The sequence below is a fragment of the Salarias fasciatus genome, chromosome 15 (assembly GCF_902148845.1).
Source record: "Salarias fasciatus chromosome 15, fSalaFa1.1, whole genome shotgun sequence".
In the NCBI taxonomy this organism is placed as follows: domain Eukaryota; kingdom Metazoa; phylum Chordata; class Actinopteri; order Blenniiformes; family Blenniidae; genus Salarias; species Salarias fasciatus.
Window position 1 is genome coordinate 23,994,752 of NC_043759.1, and position 26,723 is coordinate 24,021,474.

The 26,723-nt window shown below is 46.7% G+C and overlaps 1 protein-coding gene across 3 annotated transcripts in view; it reads left to right on the plus strand.

The window, feature by feature from the left end:
* The window catches only part of cdc42bpab (CDC42 binding protein kinase alpha (DMPK-like) b), a 60,676-nt gene continuing 33,953 nt past the window's right edge, over positions 1-26,723 (plus strand). For all 3 annotated transcript variants that reach the window (XM_030109505.1, XM_030109508.1, XM_030109507.1), the window contains exon 1: positions 1-1,269. In XM_030109505.1, coding sequence (XP_029965365.1) covers positions 1,092-1,269 — 178 coding nt within the window. In that variant the 5' untranslated portion in view covers positions 1-1,091. The remainder of the gene's footprint in view (positions 1,270-26,723) is intronic.

Here is a 26,723-nt window from a genome sequence, read left to right on the forward strand (position 1 = left end):
AGCGGAGCGGCGGCGCAAAGGAGCGGACGGGGGGAGAAATCAGGCTGGGTCCCGTATTTGGAACAAGCGAGGCTCGAATGCAGCTTTCCTCCGGACGCCAAACAAGCTCCCGTGTAACCTTCAGAGAGAGGACTCCGTGTTTTTGACGGAAACTCCCGACCTCGGCGTCGGTTTGAACCGTGCGGAGAACTAAAGAGACATTTGCTGGACGAAGAATGGGATTTAAAGAAGATATCTGCCAGCAGTGAGTTGTGAAAACACGGGAGGATATATATATATTTTTTCCTACTCCAGAGAATATAGTCGAAGAAAAGGCGGCTGGATTGAGTCGAGCTTTGACCTTTTAGACGCCCGCTCCCGGAGGAGGAAAAGCTGGAACGATGAAGGCATTTCGGAGCGGAGAAAAGTAGCGTTAGCTTCCAGGTTAGCCACACAGGCTCGGCTAGCTAGGCTGCTAACTAAGCCCGTGTCGCCCTTCATTCCCGGAGCAGGGAGCGGAGGGAGGGGGGCCTGCTGCTGCTTCCAGGACCGGAGAGAGAGGGGGCCCTGCTTCCAGTCCCGGACCAGAAGGGACGGGGCGGCTCCGCTTCCAGTCCCGGACCAGAGAAGGGGGCTCTGGGGCTTCTGTAGCACTGCAGACCTGCATTTTTTTTGGGAGGGGGGAGCTGCTGCTAGAATGGAGAATCCCAAATATCTGCCACAGACATTACTCAGGGAGGTCTGTTGAAACGAGTATTTTTTATACAAGAAAAGAGCAGACACAAACTGCCTGTTTCATCCAAACCAGGGGCCAGCTTCACCTCTTTTCTTATGTGCCCTGGGGGGATAGGTATTAAAAAAAATGGGGAAGTGCTTCACGTCTCACCCACCTCCCAAATCCTGGAGATCATGCATAAGTTGTTTTTAATGATCAGTTAGATCCTTCCTTTCGTCAACTCAAAGTTAGACCACTTTTTTTTTTGTTTTTAGACCAGGCTGCTTTAACTTCCGAAAGGCCCAGGAAGGAGCCCCCTCCAGCCCACCCCACCCCAGCTCCCTCTATATCTCACTGCTCCTTCTAGCATCATTACTTCCAACACGCAGGAATAAACATGTCCGGAGAGGTGCGTTTGAAGAAGCTGGAGAAGCTGATCCTGGACGGACCGGCTCAGTCTAATGGCCAGTGTCTGAGTGTGGAGACACTGCTGGATATCCTGGTCTGCCTCTACGATGAGTGCAACAACTCCCCACTCAGAAGGGAGAAAAATATCCTGGAGTTCTTGGATTGGGGTAAGTTAAGCCAAGCCAAACCCCCCCCCCCCCTCTCCCTCCCTTTCTCCCTATGCCCTTCATGTTTGGGTCTGTGCATTCAGACTCCCCTTGTCTTTTTGGTAAGATGATCAGCTAATAATGTTGGTGGTGCAGTGAGTGGCCCTCCCTTCCCCATCACATTCCTTTTATAGCAGCGGCTCATTCGGCCCTGCTCTCTTTAAAAAGACACACAAACTCCCCATCAAACCCAAAAAACATGGTGTAATTATAGAAGAATCTGGCAATGTGACACACGAATGACAATACACAATGCTGTGAAGGACGTGAACTGTTTGCATAACCAGCATATTTTCATTCATTTAGACTTGCATTCATATTTTATGTTGTTGTTCATGTTTACAGGACATTTTCAAGTGAAAACAGTAAACATTTGTTGTGTTTTCGTTGTCTGATGACGAGACAAACAGTGCAAAGTTCTCGCAACTTCTCGGTTTTGCGTTTGTGTACAGTGACAACAGCGTCATGCGGATGAGCGGAGACACATTTATTATGAAGACCAGTGACTGTGTTGACTTATCCAGTCTTTCAGTGTTAACATCAACCTGTTCTTCACACACAGGCGTGTCTGTGGTTGTATCTCAAATCAGCACCAACTAGTGGCCTGGCCTTTAAACTACAGCAGTTTCCAAGGTTTCTGGAAATAAAAAAAAAAAATCACAAAACAATGCTGTTTACTTGCTCCTAAATCAGCTGGAAATTCAGAAGTGAGTTCAGGAAGGCCATGTTGGCTCAGACTCATCCACTGGGTTCATGTTAGCTGTACATTAGCATGTTGTCTCACTGTGTGTGCTTGCGAATTTGTCATATTTAACTGTAGCATAGTCTGTTTGGCAAACTGCAAAGGGCAAATCTGTTTACACCTCCGAAATGACTTAGAATATTGTCGTTTAAAGAATTGTGGCATCGCAGCGTGAAGTATTTCAGTTTGTTTATTTTGTGAAGAAAAAAACGAGGCCTTGCGCATGGAATTACAGGAACGCAGGGCTTTATCACCCAAAAACATTGGTCGAAAAATACACTTAGAGGACAACCATGTGCTGACGGATATGAAGTGCAGTGAGGAATTTCTGAAGCAGGCCCACTTGGCGTTTTTGATAGGAATCCAGGAAAGAGCTAATAAAGATGTCTTCTGCTGCGTGACAGTATTTATTCCCATGATATTGCAGACGGAGCATTTCTTTCTCTCACTGTCCAGCTCAGTTAAGTTGCCACAACTGCTTTGCATGCCGGTTTGTTTTCCTCTTGTGTGTGTTATGTGTGTGGGCATGGATGTAAAAGTTAGTTTGATCTGCTGCACAGGAATCAGCTGCTCCACACGTTTTATCTGACGGAACACATGCAGTTTGCTCACTTTTCCCCCTCTCTGTGTATGGTTAAAAACAACAGGGCAAAGGAGGCAGCAGGACCACACACACACACTCATTTGTGCAGAAACTATGTGTGTGCGCGCGTGAGTGTGACATTAGGGTTAGGTTTGTGCATGAAGCAGGAATGTGAACAACTCACCTTTTTTTTTTTTTTTTTTTTTTTTTTATCTGGTGCAGAGGCCCCGGCTCGCTGCCGGAGCATGCCTCTGACTTTTAAAGCCCCAACAGAGGCTGCAGAGCACAAACACAGGGTCAGGGTCAATTAATATTACATAAGGCCATAAGGAGGAGTGGTAGAATGGAAGGGAAGTGCTGCTTAGACCTTTTTTTTCCCCCTTCTTAACTTTATTTAAATGCTTTTGTTAAACAGACGTGTTAAAATCTGACAGGACAGCAGGTCACTCTTAAAAAGAAACAAATATGGGCCAAAATGATACAGTGAAACCTTTCTTTAATGGCTTTTTTCTTCTTTAAAGTGCCCCAAAACTAGATATTTTTAAGTTCAGATATTCCAAATTTACACAACAGCGTTTTCAGGTGAAAATGGGAAACTTTTGTTATATTTATGAGGCCTGTTCACACGACAGCGGTGCACAGAGCCACTGAAAACTATACTTTTGAAAATGCTCCGGCTCTGTGGGAAAATGGAATCTTTTCAGAACGCTGCTGCTGTGCACGTGCACGTCGGCTGTAGTGAACAGTTCTTTTGCACATGCTCGGTAGATGAACAGTAGCAACGTTTGCCTCCAGACTGACTCCCAGTCCAGGCTCTCCTGGGATTTGGTGGTTTTATAGTTGACAGTCTCTCGGAATAACAATACGGCTTGTTTGTCCGTCCATACGATGCCCGTGTCCTCCCATTGTTTATGTTTATGGCATATTGTTCTCCTGTGTGGCTCCATGGCAACAAGAAATACCAAGAACCCGCAAGTGGCCCTACAGGAAAACTACATCGATTTCAGCATTTCTGCTGCGAAACTTTCCTGACATGAAAATAAATAGTAAAAGCAATGCTTTTTCACTTGAAATACCATGTAAACTTTGCTCCATTTGGCAATATGTTTTCTTCCAGACCTTTTAATCTCTATTGTCTTTTCAGGTAAATGTTTTTAAAAGTTTGAAAGAGAAGCAGTGGCTTCGTGGTGACGTTTCACCATGTTGACAGTAGAAACGTATTTTCCTGGCCTTGGCCAGACACAACAGCAGCACAGACATGTCCGAGGTGCCACGACTCTGCTCATTATCCTTCCCCCATCAGTGATACCACTTTATCTATTTTGCCCTGATTTAAGCCAAAGCCGCTCGTTTCTGTGTTTTTGGCCACTTCTAGCGGTGGTATCTTCTGATATTCACACGTTCATCCATCCTTCTAAACACCATGTGTGTTTGAGTGGAAGAAAATGGGGACGAAAAAAAAAACCACGTAATTATTTCCTCCTGGATACACTCAGATAATTATGAAGTCTGTTCAGCTGTCAGATTAAATTGGTTTTTTATCTGTTTAATGACGGATACAGTCATGAAATAAAATCCTCTTCAGTATGAAATATTAAGCTTAAATTTACCAGCCTCACTGAATATTCACAATATTTGATCTTGGAATTGATATTGAGTGATACCTTGGAAATACTGATGTGATAATAAGCTGCTCGGTCATTACGCATAATGAATCTTCCACATACACTCTGCAGCTCTGCTCTGTAACTTTCCAAAGGAAATTAGTTCATGTGATTCATGGCTGCACAAAGCGACGCTCCAGTTTTAATACAGCGCTCGTCGACGACGAGGGAAATCCAATTTCCACGGCGGAGGAGAGGATGTAATGACTCGCTTTGGCACACGCGTACGAACGACAGCAGACACACCTTTTATGGCACGTCCCTGAACAAAATTAAAGCAGAAGTAAGGTCAAGTCTTGTCTTGTCCTCAGAAGTTAGAAGCAGCACCACTCCCATGTGTGTGTTTTTTTTTTTTTTTTTTGTCTTGGCAGAACATCCAGGCACAGGGTCCACGTGCAGCACACCGCCGTAATGTAGTTTGACGTTAGCTGACCCGAGAAGGTGGTGTTGTGCCGTTGGAGAAACAGCTGGGGAGTGCGTGTGATCAGCTGGCGCCTATAGGAAGCAGAATGGATCACAGACCAGTTAAAGCCAGCCTGCTGGGAAGTAGTTCAACATGGACCTTGAGAAACTCAAGACCACTTTAGCTGAGTGATCTCTCCTTGCAGTACTCGCTGGTTCCGTGTCCACAGCTGCCCTCCTGTAGGGGAAAAAAAAAATAATAAAGTAGTATTTTTTTTCTGCAGTGGCGTTCCCCTTTTCTTCCCGTGCGTGTCCATGAGCCAAAGCAGAAGACAAACATTTGTATTAGGTTTGCTTTGCTGCTTGTTTGGTGACCTCATTTCAGCTGAAATGGAGACCCTTATATGACCCGCAGCCACGGGGGAAAATGAACACGGGAAAGTACGCTGAATCCCAACTCCACACACACACACACACACGGTGGTATTTACCGTGTCTACCAGCTACACTCGCTCAGCCATGCGCCTCATTGGATTTTCACAAACGTGGCTTATGAAAGCTAGCAGATGTAATCTCAGCTGATGTTTTAACCCCCGTTTAATCAGGCAAATGATCAGCGTCTTTGATTGGCTGTGGCTACTGCTTTTTCCACAATAACACAGGATTTGAAGTGTTCACTGTGCGAAGAGTATTCGCTCGGTGGTCCCTGTCATGCTGCGCTACGGCGAGACTTTCTGCATAAACACTTGTTGTCATAACTGGTGTGAATCAAGACTGTTTAGACTGAAATGATACTCTTTTGTATGCAAGCTGGGAAGAAAACTGCAAGCTGTATTTGTTACACACAAGAATCTGGTGAATAAATAATATTTTTATCTGATAAATTAGTGGTGTTGCTTGACTACCTCCTGCAAATACAAAGTAAGTTGCTGCTTTGGAATGTGAAACATTGGAAACCTCATGTCTAATAAGGTTTGTCCTGGATGATTGGTTGTATTATTGTAGCGTTGCTGAGCTGTCAACACAGTGTGGGTCTGCCTCATGACTGTTTCAGTTTTATCAGGGAGTGGGAGGAAGATGCTTCATCATCTGGCCGCCGGTGCTTCTTGAAATATACGGATTTATGAACTGATGACATTGGCAACCGCCGTTGATACACAGCCACCGAGCAGAGGGAAACAGACGTTTCTCATGATGGGGAAGCTGATAACGCAACACAGCCAATGTCAGAAGCATTTCTTAGGTGGGAATCTTCGTAATTGAGAAAGAGTTTAATGAAGGAATAATATAGTAGCAGTTGCTCTTGCTTGACGATGGGCTGAACCGTAAAAGTAACTCACTCAATTGCTCCAGAATTTTTGCATTTTGTTCCTTCATGATGAGTCATTTGCAACATGGGCAGCACGGTTTTATCATTGAGTAAAACCATCGAGGAATAGAGGATGTTGGACTTTCGGAGAGTTTTATTGGTGGTTTCATATAAATTGGCAAAGATGGCAAAATGTCTGCGACCGCTTCCTTCATCAGATTCAAAACTAAAAGCCTTTGGCGTTTGAATGACTTTCACTCTTTGCTTCCGTGCTTTCTGAGCGTTTCAACAGCAGCGGCGACGACCGTCCCGCCGAGCCGACTGATTGCAGTCTCAGTGAACGCTTTGTCAGGGTGCACAGTCTTGAACCGCTTCCCACTGTTGCCTTTTTGTCTGGTCCTGATCTCTGTCCCCGTTCACAGGGACGAGTCCCCTGGCAGCTGAATGGAGCAGGGCTGGCATGCCAGGCCGCAGTTGGCAAACATGGGGGAGGCTGCATGACCTTTTCTCAATTCACGCTCGATGTTAGCCCGCAGTGGCCAGCTGTTCTGCTGCAGCTGATGTGTGCTCCACCCTGTGAGGCTTTCATTGGCAGTGTGCCTCACACACACACACACACACACACACACACACACACACACACACTTATTATTGTGGTTTTGCCTAAATAGGCTATCTCAACGTCCACAGACCGGAGTTCCTCCCTGTTATTCCCATTATTGAGCAGATGAGAGGAGCTGCCACTGCGTCTGTGGAAAAAAAGAAAAAGTGTTTTGGTGTCACGTGGGTTTAAATTCTGTTCAGAGGCCAAATCCACCCCACCAAAAACAAACAGCTCTGTATGCAACACTATAAGCCGCTGGCTTCATGCACTCGGTGCATACCACTGCTGCAGCAATAAAAATGTGTTTGAACCAGTTTGAAACGGAGTGGATCGCAGGGCTGGGTTTTCCAGCGGTGTTCTTAGCTATCTGCTGTTCAGATGAAGATACAGCTGGTACAGATGTTCCTCAGGACTTCCAGAGTACCATAAAGGTGGAGAGGAGAGTCTCTACTGGTATCAGAATGAGGAAGTCCTGTTATGGAAAGTAGGAATATCAGACAAGGGGCTGGATGTCTGGTTCAGACTGAGAAAAGAATCTATCAGTCGAAGCGTTCATGAGGCATCCGCGTTGTTCTTGGAGCCGCGCTCTGTCAGGACATCCTTGTCATCGCTCTGCTCTTTCAGCCGTTTCCTCCCGGGCTGTCCGGTCGCTGCACCGGGAACAGGAAGGAACCACAAGCACCGAGTGTGAGCCAGTCTGGACCCAAAGGGGGTCCATGATGTCAGACCAGGAAGTGGGACAGCTGTGCCGCATTGTGTCATTGTGTGCTCGGGGGCTTGCTCACGCCCCGGCGTTTCGGCGTTGTGGCGGAGATGCAAGGTCGCGGTGTTTGCTTCCTCCCCGCCGGTGGATCCCCGTCTCGCCGCGGCTGACACACCGCTGATGCTTGTTTGCTCTCTTGGACATTCATAAACTCACTGGCATTGCTCAGATCTCTGCTTTGTCCGTGTATCCCGTCGTGTTCCGCCGTTTAGTGTCCCAAAAGGGACGTCCTGCAGCCACTTTATCCTAGGTTATTTCCTGCCCTCCATGTTTCATTTACTCTTAACTGCATTCCTGCCCAAAGAAGACAAACATTGTTGCCGCTAACACTGCACTAGAATCTAAAGTGCCTGAAACATCGGCGGTTTTTGGCACGAATTTGCTTTGGAAGTTATAGAGTAACGATCGATAGCACTCTCACATCTGTCTCATAAACTTGAAGCCACCCAACAAGCTAATCTTTACAGTCGAGCACCAGTTTTACAATTTAAAAGAAGAGAATGCAATTACAAGCTGACAAAAAAGGCTTGTGTCTGGCTAAAATTAACCACACTGCAGTCCTGTGACTTCAGACTTCCAACTTGATAAATTTAGCACACTTGTCTTTCAGAAAGCCTTTTGACGGCAGCTGTAGGAATCCCATAATGCTGAAGTTCTTTAATTGTAAGGCTTTAGTCTCAGTCTATCAATCTTCAGTGCTGCCTTTTCCAATGTGGAGTCCTCAGAGAATTCACAATCATGGATTAGATTCAAATTCATGTTTTTTGAGCTATGCAAACACTCGGAGAACATGCAAACCCACTAAAGAAATATCTGCAGGCCGGTCTGAACTGGACCCATTAACAACATTCGGATTTAAAATGGAAAGTAAAACATGATCTGTTGAGCTGCAGATATGCTTGTAAGTGTTCCTGTCTTTGTGCTAAGCTAGGTTAGCTTGTTTGCCAATTAAAAAAAAAAAAAACAAAAATGGGAGTGTCGCCAGTCTACTCACATTTGAAGATTTGAGTGATTTTGGGAATTTCCTAAAATGCTGCAGCGTTCCTTTGATTCTGATGGGCAGTGTAACAAAGGGAAACTCCAGTCTGAAGCAAAAAGCCGTCCTGATGGATATCGCCTCTTGTAGCGTTGCCATTTCAAAGCATAGTTTTTTTTTTTTATAGCTCATAGGTGGAATGTGGGGAAATGCTAGCTTGAGTCTGCTCTCTTTGGTTGGAATTCATCTGCTTATGCTATTTTTCTTCATGGTGTTGGATTTTTAATGGGCACTCTGTCGTCTTCAAGTGGGCTCATTCCACGAGATAAACTGGCTGCGATTATCAGGGTAATGCATGGGAAGTCGTTCATTGGCATTTTCAGCATGAGGTTGTTCACAGATGGCCTTTAACGGCGCTCGGTTGATGCGTCTGGGGGCTTCGTGGCGGCAGAGATCCCTGCTGCTAATTGTGATGTGTCATCAGAAAGTGGGAGGGGAAGGCCCGGCTTCCTTTCTCCGTGTCCCAGAGGACACGCCGCGGCGCGGGTCATTAGCCCGCCTCCCAGGACCCTCGGGATCTGACTGTAAATGGCCTCCCTTCCTCCACCCCCTTTTTTCTTCACCTTCACTTCTCCTCACCCCCCCTCCTCTCTCTCTTCCCTTTTCTTCTTTTACTTCCCCGGCCCCTTCCCTCCTCCTGCAGAGCCTGTTCGCTGGCTTTGGCTGACCTTTCCTCCCAGCTGTCTGTCAGCCAGCATTCACAGAACAAATGAAAATGAAGCTGTGCCTTGCTGGCTGCGTTTGGCCCACCATCTTTTTTTTTTTTTTTTTCCCTTCAGAAAGAAGCCTGACTCTGTTGAAGTGACCTCAGACTCACTCTGAAAGCCGCAGCAGGTGTGGTCCAGGCCATGTAATTACACCTTGTCCTGGTTTGTGCATAGCTTACAATGCTGTCCACGCCAGTTCGGCCTTTAATAGCACTTCATTGAGCCGCTGCTGATTGTGAGGAAGGTCGTGGATTGGTGATGCCGTCTGTTAGGAGCATAAGCAGGCCTCGGATTTATTACTACCATCGACCGTAATAGTTTTAATACAGTACATAATACAGTTTTACTGCCATTAAAACTTTTCCTATGGCAGTCGGGACGAAAAAATGTTTGAAGGCGTTGCCTCAACAATAAGTGCCTTTGTTTTAAAATCAAAGATATAAATTGAAATTGCCCATTGCAGTCTTGTTTATTTGTGATTATTATTCCTAAACGAGGGATAACGTCTAACCTCCAGTAACGTTGGTTTTATGACTGCGGCCTTGCTCCAGTGTGCTGTGGGAAAATCATGGTCACACACATTAACTGCACAGTTTCACAATTTCAGTAAAAAGCTGCCTGATTGCCATACTAACAGGCCGAGGTGTTGGCCTTTGATTTCAATAGGGTGCATCCAAACCACTGCTGGGCCCAGTTAGTCTGTTGTTGCTCATTAGTTTGGTTCTCAGTGAATCCAGAAGGACTTTACTCCGAGCTGTGCTACATGTTACATGCTAAAGAGCGTCTCTGAAGAGCAACACGTCCCAAAAGCACAACAATTTGGTGTATCTGTGTTCTTTATGGGAGGGGTGGGAATAATAGTAAAACGGAGCCCTGTATGCTTGATGAAAATGTATATTTCATTTGAATTGCTCAGTAAATTATATTTGAGTGAAGAGCAGCATGTCCATCCCGTGGAAAGCTGGAAGCAAAAAAAAAAAAAAAATCATTGTACCCAGTCATTTCTCCCTTCATTCATAAAACTCTACATAATCCTCAACATCAAACACCACAGATTAAAGGAGCAGTCCCCTGAAAAGTCTAATCCTGCTGGTCGTTATATCCATTGTATCGAAAAGCTTCTCAGCTTTACGATCCCCAGTGTGACGTCCAAAAGGAAATGATTGAGTCTGCTGTGTATGACGAGTTAAACATTGCCACACACGAGTCAGTGTTGTGCGTTTCATTTGTATTTGTACAGTTTTGCAGTGTAGCATTCCACGTCTGGAGGAAACTGAGCGTCTAACCACTGTAAAATCTGCGGATTAGAGAATGTAAGACTTTTGGGCAGTAGCCACGGACACAATTTGGCATTCGCTCAGTTTGTGCACGATCCAGTTTTAACCGCATGTACGCGCTATTATATGATTTGTGCCCAATTTCAAATGAAGCACTGCTCGTGCTTCATTGTACCGATGCCACGATGACGAGGTTCGTAGAGGCATAAATACTTGAATGAAGTGTTTATAATGTGAGCAGGCGGCGTCCGGAGCCTCACGCAGGCAGAAATGGGTAAATATCGCGGGAGACGATTGCAGCTTTTGATAATCCTGGGCCCTTTTGGTTTCCTCTCCTCCAGTTTCCCACATTTCCTGCCCGCGCAGGATACTTCTGTGACATGTGGAAAAAGCGCCAGGCCGTCTGGCACGACATCCCATCTGTGGCGAAGCGGGGAGGTGCCAAGAAGTCCCGCTCACTTCTGTCTCTCTCTGCTCCGTCTCTCCGGGCATGTCGCTGGTTTTCTGCTGGGAGTTGCTCCCAGGCGAGGTGGCGGCTGTCGGGAAGCCGATCCCTCCGCCTTTGTTGTCCCTTATACGGCTTCCTGTTAGCATTAGCATCGTCCCAGTTCTGCTTATCCTCCAGGCCCAGTGACTCCAGCATGTTTTATTAATGGTGATGATCTTCTTTTCCTGCTGCAACAGCTGTGCCGCTGCTGTGATGCCTGCTCTCGCTTTCACCAGTCTGAAAATGTTGCAGCACCACGCTGATCTCAGACTGTTTTGTTAGCATTTACTTATGTTTATTAAATTGTATTTTTTGAGCAATATTGTTATTGAACTTGCCTTATTTCATTCCAAATAAGAATATTAACAAAAAAAAAGTTGTTGTTTCTCAAAACAAAAGTGCTCCAAAAACTAACGTTGGCTTTTATTTGAAAGGATGTGAACCGTAGTTAAAATTGGAATTGATGACGGATTGAAATGATTGTAGATGAAGACTCGTTTCAACACGTCTTGTTCATCTTCAGTCGCCATTCTTCCTCTGTTCCTTTAAACTGTCTTAAAAGAAATGCAGATCCGTCATGTCGAGGCTGAGTCCTGCCCCCCCCCTCCCTGCACGTGCTGTGCGTCCCCCGTGAGCGCAGGGCTCGGCTCAGTGTGGAGGAAAGCGCTGACTCAGGCCGCAGCCCCTCACAGCCGGGCTGCCTGTGGAATTTGGAGCCGAGGTGCAATGTTAGGGAGAACAGCAGCTGTTTGGATGAGGCCAGGTCTGGCTCTTTGTCCGCCAGCGCCACCCGCCCTGCCTCCCTCCCTCCATCCCTCCCTCCCTCCCCGTCAGTCAGTCAGCTCTTGCTGCCGCTCCAGCCCTCGTTGAAGCTCAGTGTCAGCCTGTCGATGGGTGTCTGCCGTGCATTCACTCAGCCTTTATTTGATTGCTTTCATGCACTCCACCGCTGCTCACCCTCCTCCAGCTCGTGTCGTTCTCCGTGCCTTCATATCCTTCCTCTCTCTTCCTCTCCTTGCCCTCCTTTCTTTCCTCTTGTTTGCTCCCCCCCTCCCCTTCCTGCCTGGTCCTCTGCCCCCTCCCTCGCTCCCTCTCAGACTGCTGCATCCCAGCTTTGCCTAGTGACAGAGGAGGATGGGCCGGCCTCCGTGTGGAACATGCAGCAGCCGGTGTTCTGCGTGCTTTGCATGGAGTGCACGTGCACAAAATTCGGCTCCTCTATTTAAATTTTCGGCATGTTTGCATGCACTGTTGCGCTGCGCCAGACAAGCACACGTGCAGAGGATAAGTGGATCAGCACAACATGGAGCTGCGTGGCTAATGCAGCCCTCATCGACGCTGACACACATGCTGTGATCCCCTGTCCTGTACTCTTCTATTTGTGAAATTGAGGTGCCATGCCAGGCTGTTTGAATTAGTCCAGGCTGCATCAGGACACGCTCCAGTGGCTAAATTAGCTCAGCGAGTGGGTGAAAGCAGTGCAGCAGCAGCAGCAGCATGCACCTTTCAGAAGCAGCTCCAGAGCCTGAAGACGTGGGCAAGGGCGCAACTCGTCCCCTCCTCTGATCAGGAGCACTGCAGTGAGTCAGCTTCAGGAGAACAAACGGAATATTCAGCAATAGTAGGACCCATAAGTATGCCCGTTAACATTTCAAAACTGAAAACATTTGAATTGATACTTGATGTTAGCCTCGGTTTTTATAGATATTCACAAGCCGGGGTCATCTCTACTCTGGAGAAAAAAAGCAGTCGAGCATCGGTTTAGGTCTGATTAGCATAAGGCACGCTATAACACACACTCAACACTTTCAGCAGTACTGGATACACAGATCATAACTCCAGAGCTGAAGAGTGAATGTGCTGCTCATGTCGAGGAGAGAAATCGTCCTCATTTGTTACACGTTCAGGCCGAATCCTCTGAGATGAATTCAGATCGCGATGCAGTCGTTTCATCAGGGTGGCGACCGTTCAGTTAATAACGCTGCCACCGCTCCCATACAGGCAATCCCACCCAATTACACATAATCAGAGAGCAGATTAGGAATCAAATGCATCTTTTTTGACTTCCTGTTTAAGTTTTATGCTTGCTGTTTTTTTTTGTTTTGTTTTAGAGAGTTAAAGAAAAGTCATTCTGCTTTGTTTTGTAATTTTTTTTTAATCATTGTGATTTACAAAGGGTTGAAGTATGAGGAGAAAATACAAAATCAAACAGGAACACACTTATTATGTTTTCACGCTGCCCACATTAATACATTCATATGTTAAAGGGGGGGGGTCTGTTATTACAAATCAAGAGCAGGTTCAATCCCTATTTCCGAAACATGAAAACACTACAGCTCTGTTTAACGGTCCTGGCAGAGAGAGGACTGTGGGGATGGTGACAGTGGTGCTGGATCGTTGGCGGCTCACACAGTTAGTGAAGATATCAGCTGCAGCCACTCGGCCTCTCTGCCTGGGAGCTGCTCGCTGGAGCTGACACAGACGGAGCGTCGACCTTGGCTTGCGGCGCGGCGGCGAACTTGACAATGACCCCGCCTATTTTTAGGCCCGTCCATATATCTGCAACGCTCCCGCACTCGCTGTTCTGACCTCCCCGACTTCATCGTGGAGACGCACAACTCCAGTCGAGCCTGCGTCGTTCGCTCGCTGGCCCGTCGCCCGGACGACGGTCACTTATGCCGCCGGGTCCCACGTGCAGCTGATGTGATTGTCTGGTGAGATTTTGGGCGATAAATGTACCGCCTCTCATCCACCGACGGGCGCAGTCTGGGTCTCCGCTGCTCGTGGCTTTGCGCCTCAGAAGCTGGATTTTATATGTGGTGTGTAATGATCCCACACCCCGCTATCTTCGGCTGTTCCCATCCTGTGTGTGTGTGTGTGTGTGTGTGTGTGTCTTTCCTCGGAAGCCACTGGTGGAAATCCTGTGGTGGCTCTGATTGTCATCTGGATTGTTTTCCACTAAGCCGCCTGTGTTGTTCACCTCTATATATAGAGAAGTGCCTCACGTCGCTTCCTCCCTCTGCTCAAGGTCACCATACAGACACAACCATCCGACACGCTGCTGATCACAACACACCACCACCCCCAAATCCATTTTTTTTTTTTTAGCCCCCTCAGGCTCTCCAAACAAGACTAATGAGCGCCTTAGTTACTGAATTTATTTTTTCCCCTTCCTGTTCATTGATTGCTATCATTTTATAGTGGTCAGCCTGACTGGAGGGGGTCAAGCTTATTCCCGTTTCGCTGTCTGTACAATCTAATTAGCTTTGATGCAGTTTTCAGCTTAAAACAGTTAATTTCCTGACACTAGGCAATAATTACTCTCCACAAGGCCCTGAAGCTGCAGCCGCTGTCGCCACATTCACAGTATTAATTGCTTTTGTTGGGATCTTATGTCCCTTTTGGCATATGTGCTCTCGTCGAGGTTCCCTCCTCTGATAGGAAAACACTGCAAATGAGTCCATTTATTGGTTCTAGGATCTTAATAGCCAAGCACAGAATAAACACTGCGGTTATCAACATAATGAGTTTTTCTTTTATTGGTGATTCTGTTACTAAATCCAGGATGAATTTCGCTCTATTTAAGCACAAAGCATCACTAAGTCTACCTTTTCATTGACATGCTGCTCCTGTTTCAGGCTTTAGGAGACAATGCATGTGTGTTGTCGCACTCTTAAATAGTTGCAATGGCAGCTGGAGCTTCAATATTGGATTTAAGCCGTCTATTGTCACATGGATGGCTGAAATGAAGGTGCTTTGTTGAGCTGCAGCTAAGTGTAGAGCGATACACCGCCTTCTTCCTCAGGAGACACAACATGGCTCTTTATCGTCTCTGTGGTCGTTCTGCGTCTTCTGTGGTTTTTTTCTGTTATTTTTGTGGTTTAAATGTTTCTACTGCTGTCTGCTTGTATCTCTGTCTGTTTTAATTGTATTGGTCATACCTATTGATTCTCCTTGGTTGTTTGCTTTTATTTTGGTAGCTTTGTGACTGTTATTGGGTGTATCTGGTCCCTTTAAGTTTGCTTGGTGCTGCTTTGTGTTTTTTATGATTGTTTTTTTTTTTTTTTTTTGGTTTTTTTTTATGTGTGTGTGCGTCCAGGTAGTTTTGTTCGTCTCTTTGGTTGTTTCTCATCTCTTTCTGTTGGGTTTTTGTGGCTGAGGTGGTCTTTCTGCCTCGGTAAGGTCATTTTCCGGCTCTTCGTTTGTTGTTTTGTTTACTCCTTCGGTTGTTTCATGTCCAGTTGCTCTGGGTGGTCGGTTTAGCCTCTTTGTAATTGTTTTCTCAGCCTGGTCATTTTGCACGTCTTTGTTGTACTTTTGAATGTCTGCTGGATTATTTTCCATACGTTGCTCTGTTGCTGTGATGCTTCTGTTTAGTATCTTTCTTTGTAATTACCCTCTGTAGCTTGTTTTTTTTTTGTGGTCTGGGTGGTCATTTAGCATAATTTTGTCCTTTTGAACTTAATTAATGTCTCTGTCACTCAGACTACTAGAATCACAGAAATAGTGAGGTTGTGGTGGTTTTTAGGGTGAATTTTGTACTTTCTGCTCCAGTATTGTTGATCTTGCCATATCCTGGTCATGCCACTCTGGACTTCGTTGCGTCTGTAAACACGGTTGGTTTTATAATCCTGGGCGAAGTGCAGGTGATGTGCCCGGTGCCAGGTGCGCCTCTTCTTCACGCCCGACGGCGAACGCTTCTGCGGCGTAACGCCCCGTCGAGAGAGTGAGCGGACGCGATCACCTGCACGTCAAAACAAGCAGCCTCCCACGCCGACTTCAATCTGCTTATCAGTGAGGGCATTAGCCTGGTAACTGTTATCTAGGTGTCTGCTGGCCATTGCGTGGCCACTGTTTGTTCTCGCAGCTTACCGCTCATGGATAAGTCCTAAATAGATGAGGCTCGAGTTTCCCCTGTCTCGTCAACTCCTGGATGACGACGTTAAGCTGAGGGAACGGGACAATTAGAAATGCGAATTGTGAAAATAAGCTTCCACTTCTGAAAACCACTGATTGATTGACTTTTAGAACATGTTTGCCATCAGCTTCTGCTTCAGTGTGGAGAAGGCGCCGCGATCAGACGCCACCTCTCCTAATCTGTCCTCACTCTGGAATCTGATTCATTTTTTTTTTTTTTTGCAGCCTGCTCTGAACCTGCAGCGTGTCTACACACGCCTAGCTGTTGCCAAATGCACTTTTTTTTTTTTTCCGGCTTTTGGTCACAAGCACTGACACCGACACCTTGCTTCTGCAGGGTTATAATCAGTCGCCTTGCTAGTGGCGTTGTGCAACGCCGACGGGACTGAACGCGGCCTAGAAAGAGTCTGCCGTGCCTGGCTGCAGCAGAGGGTGGGAATGTGGGGATATAACGTATATATAGCACTGTACTTTGGCCCGCTACATTTATTTTAGGAGTAGCAAATGGTAAGTTAGCGGTTTTCTGCAGATTTCAGCATTATTTAACTTCACAGCTGACCTGTTCCTCCTTTGTAAAAGAAAATGCCTCCTGCATGAAAAAAAAACTTGGTTGCACTGCTGTGAGATTAGCGACTGTTGTATTTTTATCACATGGGTCACATGACACGCCAAACATTTGATCCTTTTGCTTTGCTTTATATCGTTAATGTCTGAAGTAGTGGATCAGGAAGGTTTCTGTAATGTTTAAAGGGGAAACTACTTTGAAAAAACAGTTTGGTTGCAGGTCTTTTCTCAGTTATTACGTTGAACCTACTCAGCTGAAGGTGATTTCAGTGCCGCAGGTTGAAGATAATAACAGACCAGTTCCAGCTTTCTTTGTTCTGTCAGCAACATTATTACATAATCTTGAAACGGAGGGTAAAGTTCTGGCATTTATAAACCTTTGAGGAACCTTTTTGATCCAAACAGGCCAGTTGTTGATGATTTTAATTATTAGGGAAGAATCCCTCAATAATCGCTGTAATTTTGGTTTTGGTGGCTAAGAAGTTAATTCTTCTACAGTCGCAGTTATTCTCAAAAAGCTGACTCGGACATATCGCAGAACACTTTGTCTTCGCCCACAAAACAGAAATGTGGGCAGTGATTGTTTGGATGTCCCTTCGACTGTTTCCCTGAGTTATTAAATCTTTTCCAGAACTGATCCATTATCTGTTTGAAAACCATATCTATAAGAAAGACTAAACCCTTTAATACCAGATTACTGACATGTGGGGAAACCCCCCATTTCCCTCAAAATATGATTATTTCACCATGAAATTTGATGATATTTCATTGAATTTTTGCCCACAAAACTCAGAACCTGGAGGTTTTTGAATGAGTTATTTGGAATGAGGTTTGTTTAAAACCAGTGGTATTAGGTAATCCTCCGTTCTCGCTTTTTCAGCCACTTGGTATCTTTTGGCTTCCTTTCAAATGGGAGGAATGAGGTAACCAGTCCAATTATTTCACAGTCTTATGGTTCAACTTTGAAAATCTATCTGCGGTTCACATGATGGCTGAACCATGGAGGGTGGTCTACCCCCGGTCACGGGTCAGCTACCGCCTCTTACACAACCGGGAGCCTCCGCTGGGTTTTACCGTAGCTCCGGGTCCTTCCTGTTGGCTCGGGCCCCAGCACACCCAGCCGGGCCGGTTCGCTGTGAATAGAGGCAGATCTTGGGTTACCTCCACCGTGACACACATGGCCACAGGGAGCCTGCAGCTGAGCACATCTCGATGCTGAATGGAAACGACCTGGGCCATCTGCGGAGTGAATGCCTCTCCGGTTGTTTTCTCCGATGACAGCTGGAGGGGGGGAGGTGTATGCTCCGATAGGTCTGTGAATAGTTTACCTCGGTGTCCGTCTCCTGTCACCAACATGCCATTCCCTTTTTTTTTTTCTTGAAGTGTTGCTCATCCCACTCCTCCCTCATCTTTTATTTTCCTGCTGCCCCTCCCTTTTTCTTTTATTTTTTTTTGCTCTGTCTCATCATTTCTTTCCTCGGCCTGTCTGCTCATCTTCACTCTGAGCTCTCCTGTTTCTTTTGATGTCCTTTTAATCTGCCTCCAACCCCCCCCCCCCCCCCCCCAAAACCCAGGACCCCGGTCTGTATCTCAGTCTGAGCCAGATTCATAAAAGTGTCCTCGTTACTGTCATCCCCCTTCGCTTTTTTGCCTTCAAATCTCGCAATAAACAGACAACAAGTGGACGCGTTAATCCATTCTGCTGGATCCATTTATAGTTATGGGTGGTCTCAGTGGGAATTAAATCCTTAAATGGTGCAGTGTCAGTGCTGGGCTGTACCAGTCGCTCCGCAGAGGGCCGTAACACAGAAACAACCCCCCTCATTTTCCACCGGCAGCCCACATCCAGGGGAGGGAGAGAGAAAACACAGAGAGCGAAGATGAGCCCAGAAAAGGCAATGGGAGCCTCGGCCCGTCAGACTGTTGTGACTCGCTGGCGCTGGAGAAGCGGCGGCAATAAAGCCATACTTTTGTTTAAGTGACCGGTGACTTTAATTGAGCCGATGTTGAGATTTATGGGGTGTTGCTGCACGTCGACACGGTGGCAGCGCGCAGCTCGATTCCTGCGCACGTGCACGTGCACTGTGCCAGCTGGGATTTTCACACAGTTGCCATTTGGAAAAAATGATGCCTGGTTTCTGAAGCGTTCCCACAGCTCGTGCCCGGTACCCTGAGTCTGAGTCTGGCTCGTTTTCCCTCTCGGGCTGCTGATGGGAGCTCAGGTCTGCGGAGGCACGGCGAGGCTGTCGGAAAGTCATTCGTTCCTGCGGCTGAGCAGAAACCCTGCTCTGTTAGAAGTGAAAGACTTGTCTAGCTGTCCAGGAGTGTTTCTGTCCTACCTCCAGAGCAAGTCTGGCCCCATTTCATCAAGATTCTACAGCACTTGTCATTACAAATAGTAAAAGAAAAGGTTGCTCTACAATAGCAGATAAAATCTTCATGCAGTATCATAGTCAACTAAGAAAATATAAATATTGCAAAAAGTATAACGTTTGTATCAGAGATTGAAATAGCTATTTCCTCGATTTCGATCTGCAATCTGACATCAGCGGGCATGGTTTCCTGGATATGGAGGGAACTTGACCCCCCGCTGTCTTATCGCAGTCATTATGCTGTTGCTATCAATACCCAGCAGAGGAACAATGCTGCACCTGGTGCTTCCACCACCAGCGGGGCGGCAGACGGCGACGCCGGGCACTGCTGCCTGCCGCAGCTCCTTTCATACCGCTTCTTTATCTGCAGATGGTATCGGCAGTCTGTGTTGACACAGAATTGTGTAAATCGTCTTGTTTGTGATGTGGGCTGAACGGGCCGATGTGCGAGCTGGGAGGATTCTTTGAAGCACTGGAAAAAAACTTCCTGTGCAGACGGCGAAGAGCGGCAGAGGCCGGCCCCCTCTGAGGCGGCTTTTCTCACGTCTCTGGCCCGAGGTGTGTGTGTGTGTGTGTGTGTTCACCACAGCGAGCCTCTGAGCCGTGACACACACTGGATCTCTTCTATTGTTTTGTCGAGCCTCCCGCCTCCCCTCCTTTTTCTTCTGGTGTTTGCGGTTTCTTAATATTTCGGGAACATCCTGTTTGTGCGTTTAATGCTGTGGGGGCACAGTCTGTTTAGTTTGAGGCCTCTGACCATTCCTGCCCTCTTATTAGTGAGACGGAGCAGGAAATGCAGACCCGAGTGGACGAAAAAGAACAAGAGAGAGCATAAAACACGTGGTCCGAATGGAGAACTTGAAACGGTGAGCAATGTAAGGAAAAGACATGAAAGAATGGAAAGAGGCGAGAACCGAGCAGGGACGGCGGGGAAAGGAAAACGCCACTGAGGGAAATTTGAGGTCGCGCCGCGGTGCAGCAGAGGGGGCGGAGGAGGGTTACAGCTGACAGACAGCACTGGGAATTCTGGCGGCGCTGGTGTGCAGCCGAGCAGTAAATGCAGTTTAATGCTCAGAGGCACGTTCACGCGCTCTGTAAGTGATTCCCAGTCGGCCTTCTGGGAATTTCTGGCGCTTATCAATGATTTTAATATTGTGTCCATAACTTCACGCCCCACGCCTTCACCTGTGGGTAAACCCCGACGGCTGTGCACAGAGCGAGCCGTGGCCGTGCACATCTGTTGGGAGATCCTCGGGTTTTCACCGAAAGAGGCCCCGCTTCTATTTCCATCTGTAATTTGGGTAATTTACTGGAAGTTTTCAAGCTACTTCCAAATGAATTGCTCGAAGGGCCGTGTTTTTGAAAACGCTCCTGGCACCGAGTCGCTTTCCCTTTTAAGGACTCGCTTATTAGAATCACACAGCTTCAGTTTTTCCTTTGATGACCTTGGCGTGCTATTTATTCAGCCCTCACTTAATTCTATTTATTCAGGCTTTTTGCAACCAGGAAGTTGTTTTGTAATAAGGCAGCTGTTCATAGCTGCCCGTCGGGGGAAAAAAAATCCAATATAAAGAAAATTGTGAGCATTTTTTCCCCTAAAAGTTTGAATTTAAGATATCCTTGAAAATGTGAAGGCAGCCTTGGCGTACAAGAGTCAAACTGCTAATCTTCAGATCAGTCCTGTGTCTCACCGTGCATATCTGCCATTTCACCAAGTAGAAAACACAGTCAAATTGCAAATTCATGTCAATAACTAGTTTTCTGCTTTCCTGAAGTTCCTAAAGCTTTGCAGTGTGTTGGTACATAAAGATGGCCGCTTTATCAGGTCCAAGAGCAGCACTGCAGCCGGGAGCTGCTCCTCCCTCAACCAATGGCAAGGCGTCTCTACGACACGCGATTCTGTGGAGGAAGCCTGTCTCCTAAAAGTACGAGACGGCGACGAAAAGCCGAGCAGTAGCGGAGGAGAGCACAACCAAACTCGTGCCCAAAAAAGGTTTGCGTCCAGCAGTGTGGAGGTATTCTGTGTTTAAGCCAGACGATGACAGTGTGAGCTGCGTTGTAAAGTGTGCTTCGCCCTGGTTGCAGCAAGACAGAGCCACAAATCTTTTCAATCACCACAAAGTACGGCGCGATGAAGCCGCACAAAGCAGGAAACAACAACAGACGTCAACAACCGGAACCTTGTGCAACGCAGCTCCGTACTCACCAAACCCCAGCAGACATAAACATGTTCCAACAAAACTATTGTACAATGTGCTTTAAGTTCTTAGGAAATCTCATGTTTTGATACGGTACTTAATGTTTGAGTGTTCTTTTTGTTGTTAAAGTTCATGAGTGCAATAAATATTTTGTGAAACAATGATCCCAACACTTTCATTTGGATTGTTTAGTTGATGAAACTGTATAGGATCATTTATAGGCTTCATGTCTGCGAGGGGAGCTTTAAATATGGTTTTCTTCCTGAAACTGGTCCGTAGAAGTGGACCGACGGCGTGACGTCCTCACGTCTGGGACCGGAGCTGCCGGAGCAGGAAAACGATCCGGGCACTGATGGGCCGACGGTCCGTTGGCCTCAGACTTTCTGCTGACACAGTAGTGCTGAAAAGTCGCAGACATTTTCAGTGGGAAGGTAATTCAACCGACAGGCGGAGCGGCGCATGGTCACGTGGACGTGCAAACCCAGCAAGTGTTCCTGACGTGCAGAATCCGGCGAGACGGAGTGATCCTGAACTTTAAAAGCACAGATTCCGCCTCAGTCACGAGTGGCCCCATTTGACCCGGCGGTGGTATTGGGTATTGGGGCCTATCTGTCATTTGCTCCTTTTTACGAGTGCTTCCTCCTCAGAGGGCTTTACAGACTCTAGGAGCGGTGGGTTCGCTCTCCGACCCGCTCGCTGGGCTCAGATGTGAGAAAAGGCCGTCCACAGGTCCCTTCCTCCCCTCTGGCCCTCTCCTTTTACGTTCTCCCTCCTCGTGTCAGATCCTGGAAAGCCTTTGCTTTCCTTCTCTCCATCCCTCCCGTCTCCCTGGCGAGCGGCATTTTTGTGCTGTTACTTCATGCGTTATGGCTTCCAGATGTCCCTCCGTCCCACTCCGGAATTGGGGATGGGGCTTCAGCGTGGTGGAGGGGAGACATGAGGGTTGGACAGTTACTGTAACTGGCTCACAGGATTTGATGCCTTCTTTTTTTCTCTTCTCTCCTTTCAGTCTCACTTTCTCCCACAAGCCTAACCTGATTTTTTTTCCCCTCACCCCTTGAGATTTTCTGTCCTGTCTCTCTTCCTGTTGTTTTTTTATGCTGTCATTGTTTGAATTCCATTTTTTTCCATGTATTTTTTTTTTTTTTACTTGTGTCCTTCCTGTGAAGTTCAAACCAGAGGCTAGACGATCTAACCAAATATGCCCCCCTTCTCTGCCCAGTCACAGCTAACCTCGCATTAGTTTCCTTCTGCCAGAGGCTCCTCAGGCTGATTGGTGTCTGATAAATCCAAATAAAAGGCGTATTCCAGAGAAGTTTTTGCATTGTTTACTGCTTCATTGTTTATTATTGTCAAAGTTTAAACATGCTACCTGACAGCAATACCTACCTCTTAATGTGTATCCACTAGTGCTGTCAGTGCTAATCGCATTTATCATGATTGATTAATGTCGGGATGACTCAAGATTACTTTTATTGTGATTAATGATATAATTAGGTTTACGCTTTATTTTTTTTTTAGTGTTCAAACTGTATATTTAACATTATTTTTGACATTGTATTAAGTTAGAGAAGAAGTCAACCTGGAGCTACCAAGTACACTTTTAAAAGTGAACTTATGTTGCAGCGTATTGTCTAAAAAGCTCCAAATTCTTCTCAAACAGTGCGGGTGTGGATTGCCCTCAAGCCTCATTGTTTCCCTGTTTCGTCCACCTGGATCGTCGCCCTCCGTCCGCAGCTATACCTCTGGTTTTTTTCCTGCTCTGCTGTTGGGCTGCTGCACTGCGCTCAACGGCGAATCAGAAGAAAATATTGGCAATATGTTGATGGTTGAAAACGCTAGATTATGTCTAATTCGCACCCAGGCCGTCTGCCTTCACACGCACAGCGGCGTCACGTGGAACTGGTTACTTTTGCCCCGTGGCATGTGGCTCGTTTGTTCTCCTGCACTTAGGTGTGCAGTTTCAGAAGTTTTAAAAGCCTCGTAACATAGGTGGGGCCTGCGCTCCTGCGGCGGCGACCTACGCTATTCACCCGTCCGCTCCAGGTTTTTTTTTTGTTTTTTTTTTTTAAAGGACTTTGTGCATCAGGTGACCGTATATGTTTGTTTTCCTGATATACTGACTGGTGTTATGGGTGTGTCATGCTACACTGAAGAAGGCAGAGCTCTCACAGCAGGCCTGTTATTTCGCATTAAACTCTTCCCTCGAAACAGGTAGAGAAAAAGATGCAGAAGATGAAGAAGATTTGCAAAAAATAAACCCTTCCTTGTATTTTTTTTTTTTTTTTCCCTCAGCAGTTGCTCATAGATTTGAGTGCTTTCTTGCAAAACGATAATGGAGCTACACCCACCGCTGAGTCAGCCGCCATGCACGTATGGAGGACATTTCAGTACGCGTGACGCACGCTCACTCCCGGATTTCACATGCACACACCCTCAGACGGCGTGGAGGACGCCCTGGCCGGGGCCCTGCGCCGGGAGCGCAGCCCGTCGTTTGCGAGACGGTTGCTAGGCGAGCGCACTCGCCTGTAGTCACCAAATTTCACACAGAACTGCTTCCAGCGCGATGGGCTCGATAAGCGCTCAGCATTTTGGGTTAAACCAGTCTGGCCGTGCGGATTAGGTGGCGTCGCTCGTGTTTTTCCAGTTTCGCTGCATCCTCGGGCCTACCGCCGAACATGTGTGCGAGTGCGTGTTCAGCACCGGCGTACAGACTGCATATACGCCCCCCTCCTCCTCCTCCTCCAGTGTATTCGTCATTGTTTGTCTGCGGATCGATGTCGTCCCCGCAAAGAACGCCGTGCATCTCACCAGGCCGACATGTCATCTTTTTCCAGCCCCGGCCCGCTCGCCCCGGCGCATTGCAACACCGTGAAAAGACAAAGAGCTCCAGTCATGCTGCAGCTCCGACCGTCACCTTCCCAAAGTGCTGCCACGAGTTCCTGCCGCGCTTTGTCATAGCAACCGTTGCTATGTTTAGGGCTACCTGTGTATTTTGGTAGCGAGTGGAGATGTATGACCAAACCGTGTGGTATTTTTTTTTTTTTTCTCGTAGCATGTCATTACGAGTCTGGGCTGCAGACTGGAAACAGGCGCGCTGAGCAGGGGAGCGCAGAGAGCCAGATCCAAAATGTTTATACATACATGGGTATGGTGTCTTTTCAGAAGGAGATTCATCAAATAATGCCTTTTTTTTTTAGTTTTTAATAAATGATGGGTTTTCATTGATGATTTCAGTTTCCTTGAGTGAGAACTCTTTCACCTCGGTAAGCTCGATGGTCAGCTGATCATGATTAAACGTGTGCACAATAATGGCTGTTTCAAGGGAAAGCGCAGAAGTTTGATTGCATGTTAAGCGTCGGTTAACGCAACAGCAGTGGTCAGTCACTGAAAATGTTTTGAGAACGGTTCCCTCGGCGGGACTTTATGACGATGCTCCGATTCTGTCACTGTGTGGACAGAGGAATGCACAACTCTCTGAAAACACTCGAGTTCCGTCTTTATGTGGACGGCAGAGAATGTGTGTGGTTTGATTGCAAAACGTGTTAATGGACATCGTTTTCAGAACGTTGCATTGTGTGAACAGGAATTGTCTGAAGTGAAAATGCAAAAACGATGCAGTTTGAAACGGGCCTAAATGTGCCTCTGAGTTTCTGCTTTTCCACTCCAGCTGTTGGAGCGGTGGCCACTGATTTCCCCCCTCCTTCAAAACGGCATTTTTCATTAATCTCCCCTTCTTATCTTTGCTTGTGATGTTGCTTGCGAGGCATGTGTCAGATGTAGCTGCGAGGAGTCAGACCTACGGTAGTTGTGTGTGTGTTTGCACATATTTGTCCGCACACTTTGTTGTGGACGGGGCCTGTGGGCTCCTGGCTCAGAGATGAAAGCCGTTTCTCATGTGGCTGGTTTAGTGGAGCTCCTGAGTCAGCGTGCAGCTACTAATCAGTGTTGTCTCTCTCTCTCTCTCCCTCTCTCTCTCTCTCGGTTTGCCCCCTCCTCCCTCCACAGCCTGACGCCCGGTAGATCTGACTCGCTATGCTCGCCACAGTTGATGTAAATGGAGTGTTTTTTAGCATCACACTTTAAAGCTACCCTGTCGGAGCGGTTTAGGTGAAGTGGTGGAGAAGCGAGCGAGAAAACAAGTCGGCTTCGGTTGTCCTCCGAGCTGCACTGGCCTTGGCTGTGAAGTGTTCAGAAGGAATACTTTGGAATCGGGACGACAGCTGAACGCTACGAGGCAGCAGCGCTTAAAGTTCTGTCTTTAAAAATCACATCAGGCTACAGCAGATACTCTGTTCGACCCCCGCCATTCTCTAGAAACTCAAAAGTTGGTGCAATATATGTGTAATACGAGCAGAATTATAGCAATAATGTGTGAATATACATTCTAATGTAAAAATAAAAAACCTGTGCAATTATAATCAAGAGCGTCTCAAGTGTTTCTGAATGATTTGTCGACAAAGCAGCTTTCGCTGCTCAGTCGATTACGAAACAGATGCAGTTATGCGTTTCAAATGAAGCAAAAAAAAAAAAAAAAACACTGGATGCCAGAAAAGTATCTCTAGGAATAGAAGGTTTGATACTGACTGCTAATTTTAGAGCATTACAGCATCAAAACGATGACCGCTGAGGCTCAAGGAGAGCTGCTTTCTGATTCTAAATGTCATCCTTCATTCATTGCGCTCTAAATATTAAGCTTTTTTATCCAAGGTAATCAGAAATCATGCCTTTTTTTCTTGGTTGAAGAAATCAAAATTTAATGCTATTAAGTGAAATTTCCCAGGTCTGAGTTTTTTTTCTTGCCACAACTGCTTCAAATCTAAAAACGGATATTTTGACCTGTCCCTGAACGCCTCTCAGAAATCCACCACAGTCACACATTAAACGGTTAAAAACCAGCAGATTCACAGACTCAAAAAGCAGTTTAGAAGTCTGCTTTTCAGCCTGTCCCTGAACACACCCCACACTTGGTTCTGTCCCTGGAGACCTCTGAATATCCACTCTCTCTCACACACACACACACACACTGAATTCCACTAAAACTCAGCGCAGGGTTTTTCTATTCTTGTGTATCAGATTAAGGAAGAATCCTGATTTCAGCCACATTCTGGCAAAGGCACCGCCAGACGGCTGCCGCTTTTAGCCTGACCCTGTTTTAGAGATGTTGAGCAGGACGGAGTTACAGTGTCGGTAAACGCCCCTCGTGTTTCCGTTATTGCCATCAATAGAAGACGTGATGTGATTGCGTTACTTATGGGATGGGAACAGTGTTTCGGTTCAACACCAAGGCGGCATTTACTGATATTTCAAGTGAAAACGCATCTTTTTTTTTTTTTAAGTTTTCTTTTTCATTTACACCGCAGCGTTATGAAAATGATGTTTTTAGCGTCTCTAAGCACCGCTGTCATTAAACGTACCCCCAAAATGTCAAGGAGAGTTTTCTGTTCCCATTTGAAAACGCTGTTTAAATGTGGTCTAACAGAGATCTGTGTTATTGTGAGGAGTTGTTGTTACAGGAGGTTAGATAATCCATGAAAAAGACAGGCTCTGAGGCACAAGAACACTTTGTTTGAGAAAACAATTCAGTTGTGTCCCTCCTTGGCCCTCCGTCATCCTCCTCTCCCTTGCTGCTGATGGCTTTTGCAGACCTGCGTTGATGCCCTGCTCAGTCCCCCCCCAACATAACGTTAATTCGACATAACGTGTGTGTTTCTGGTCTGTGTTGACGTTAATGTCAGGTGTTTGCAGGCCCTGCTCAGCATCATGGGCGACTGCTTGTGTTTGTCTTTG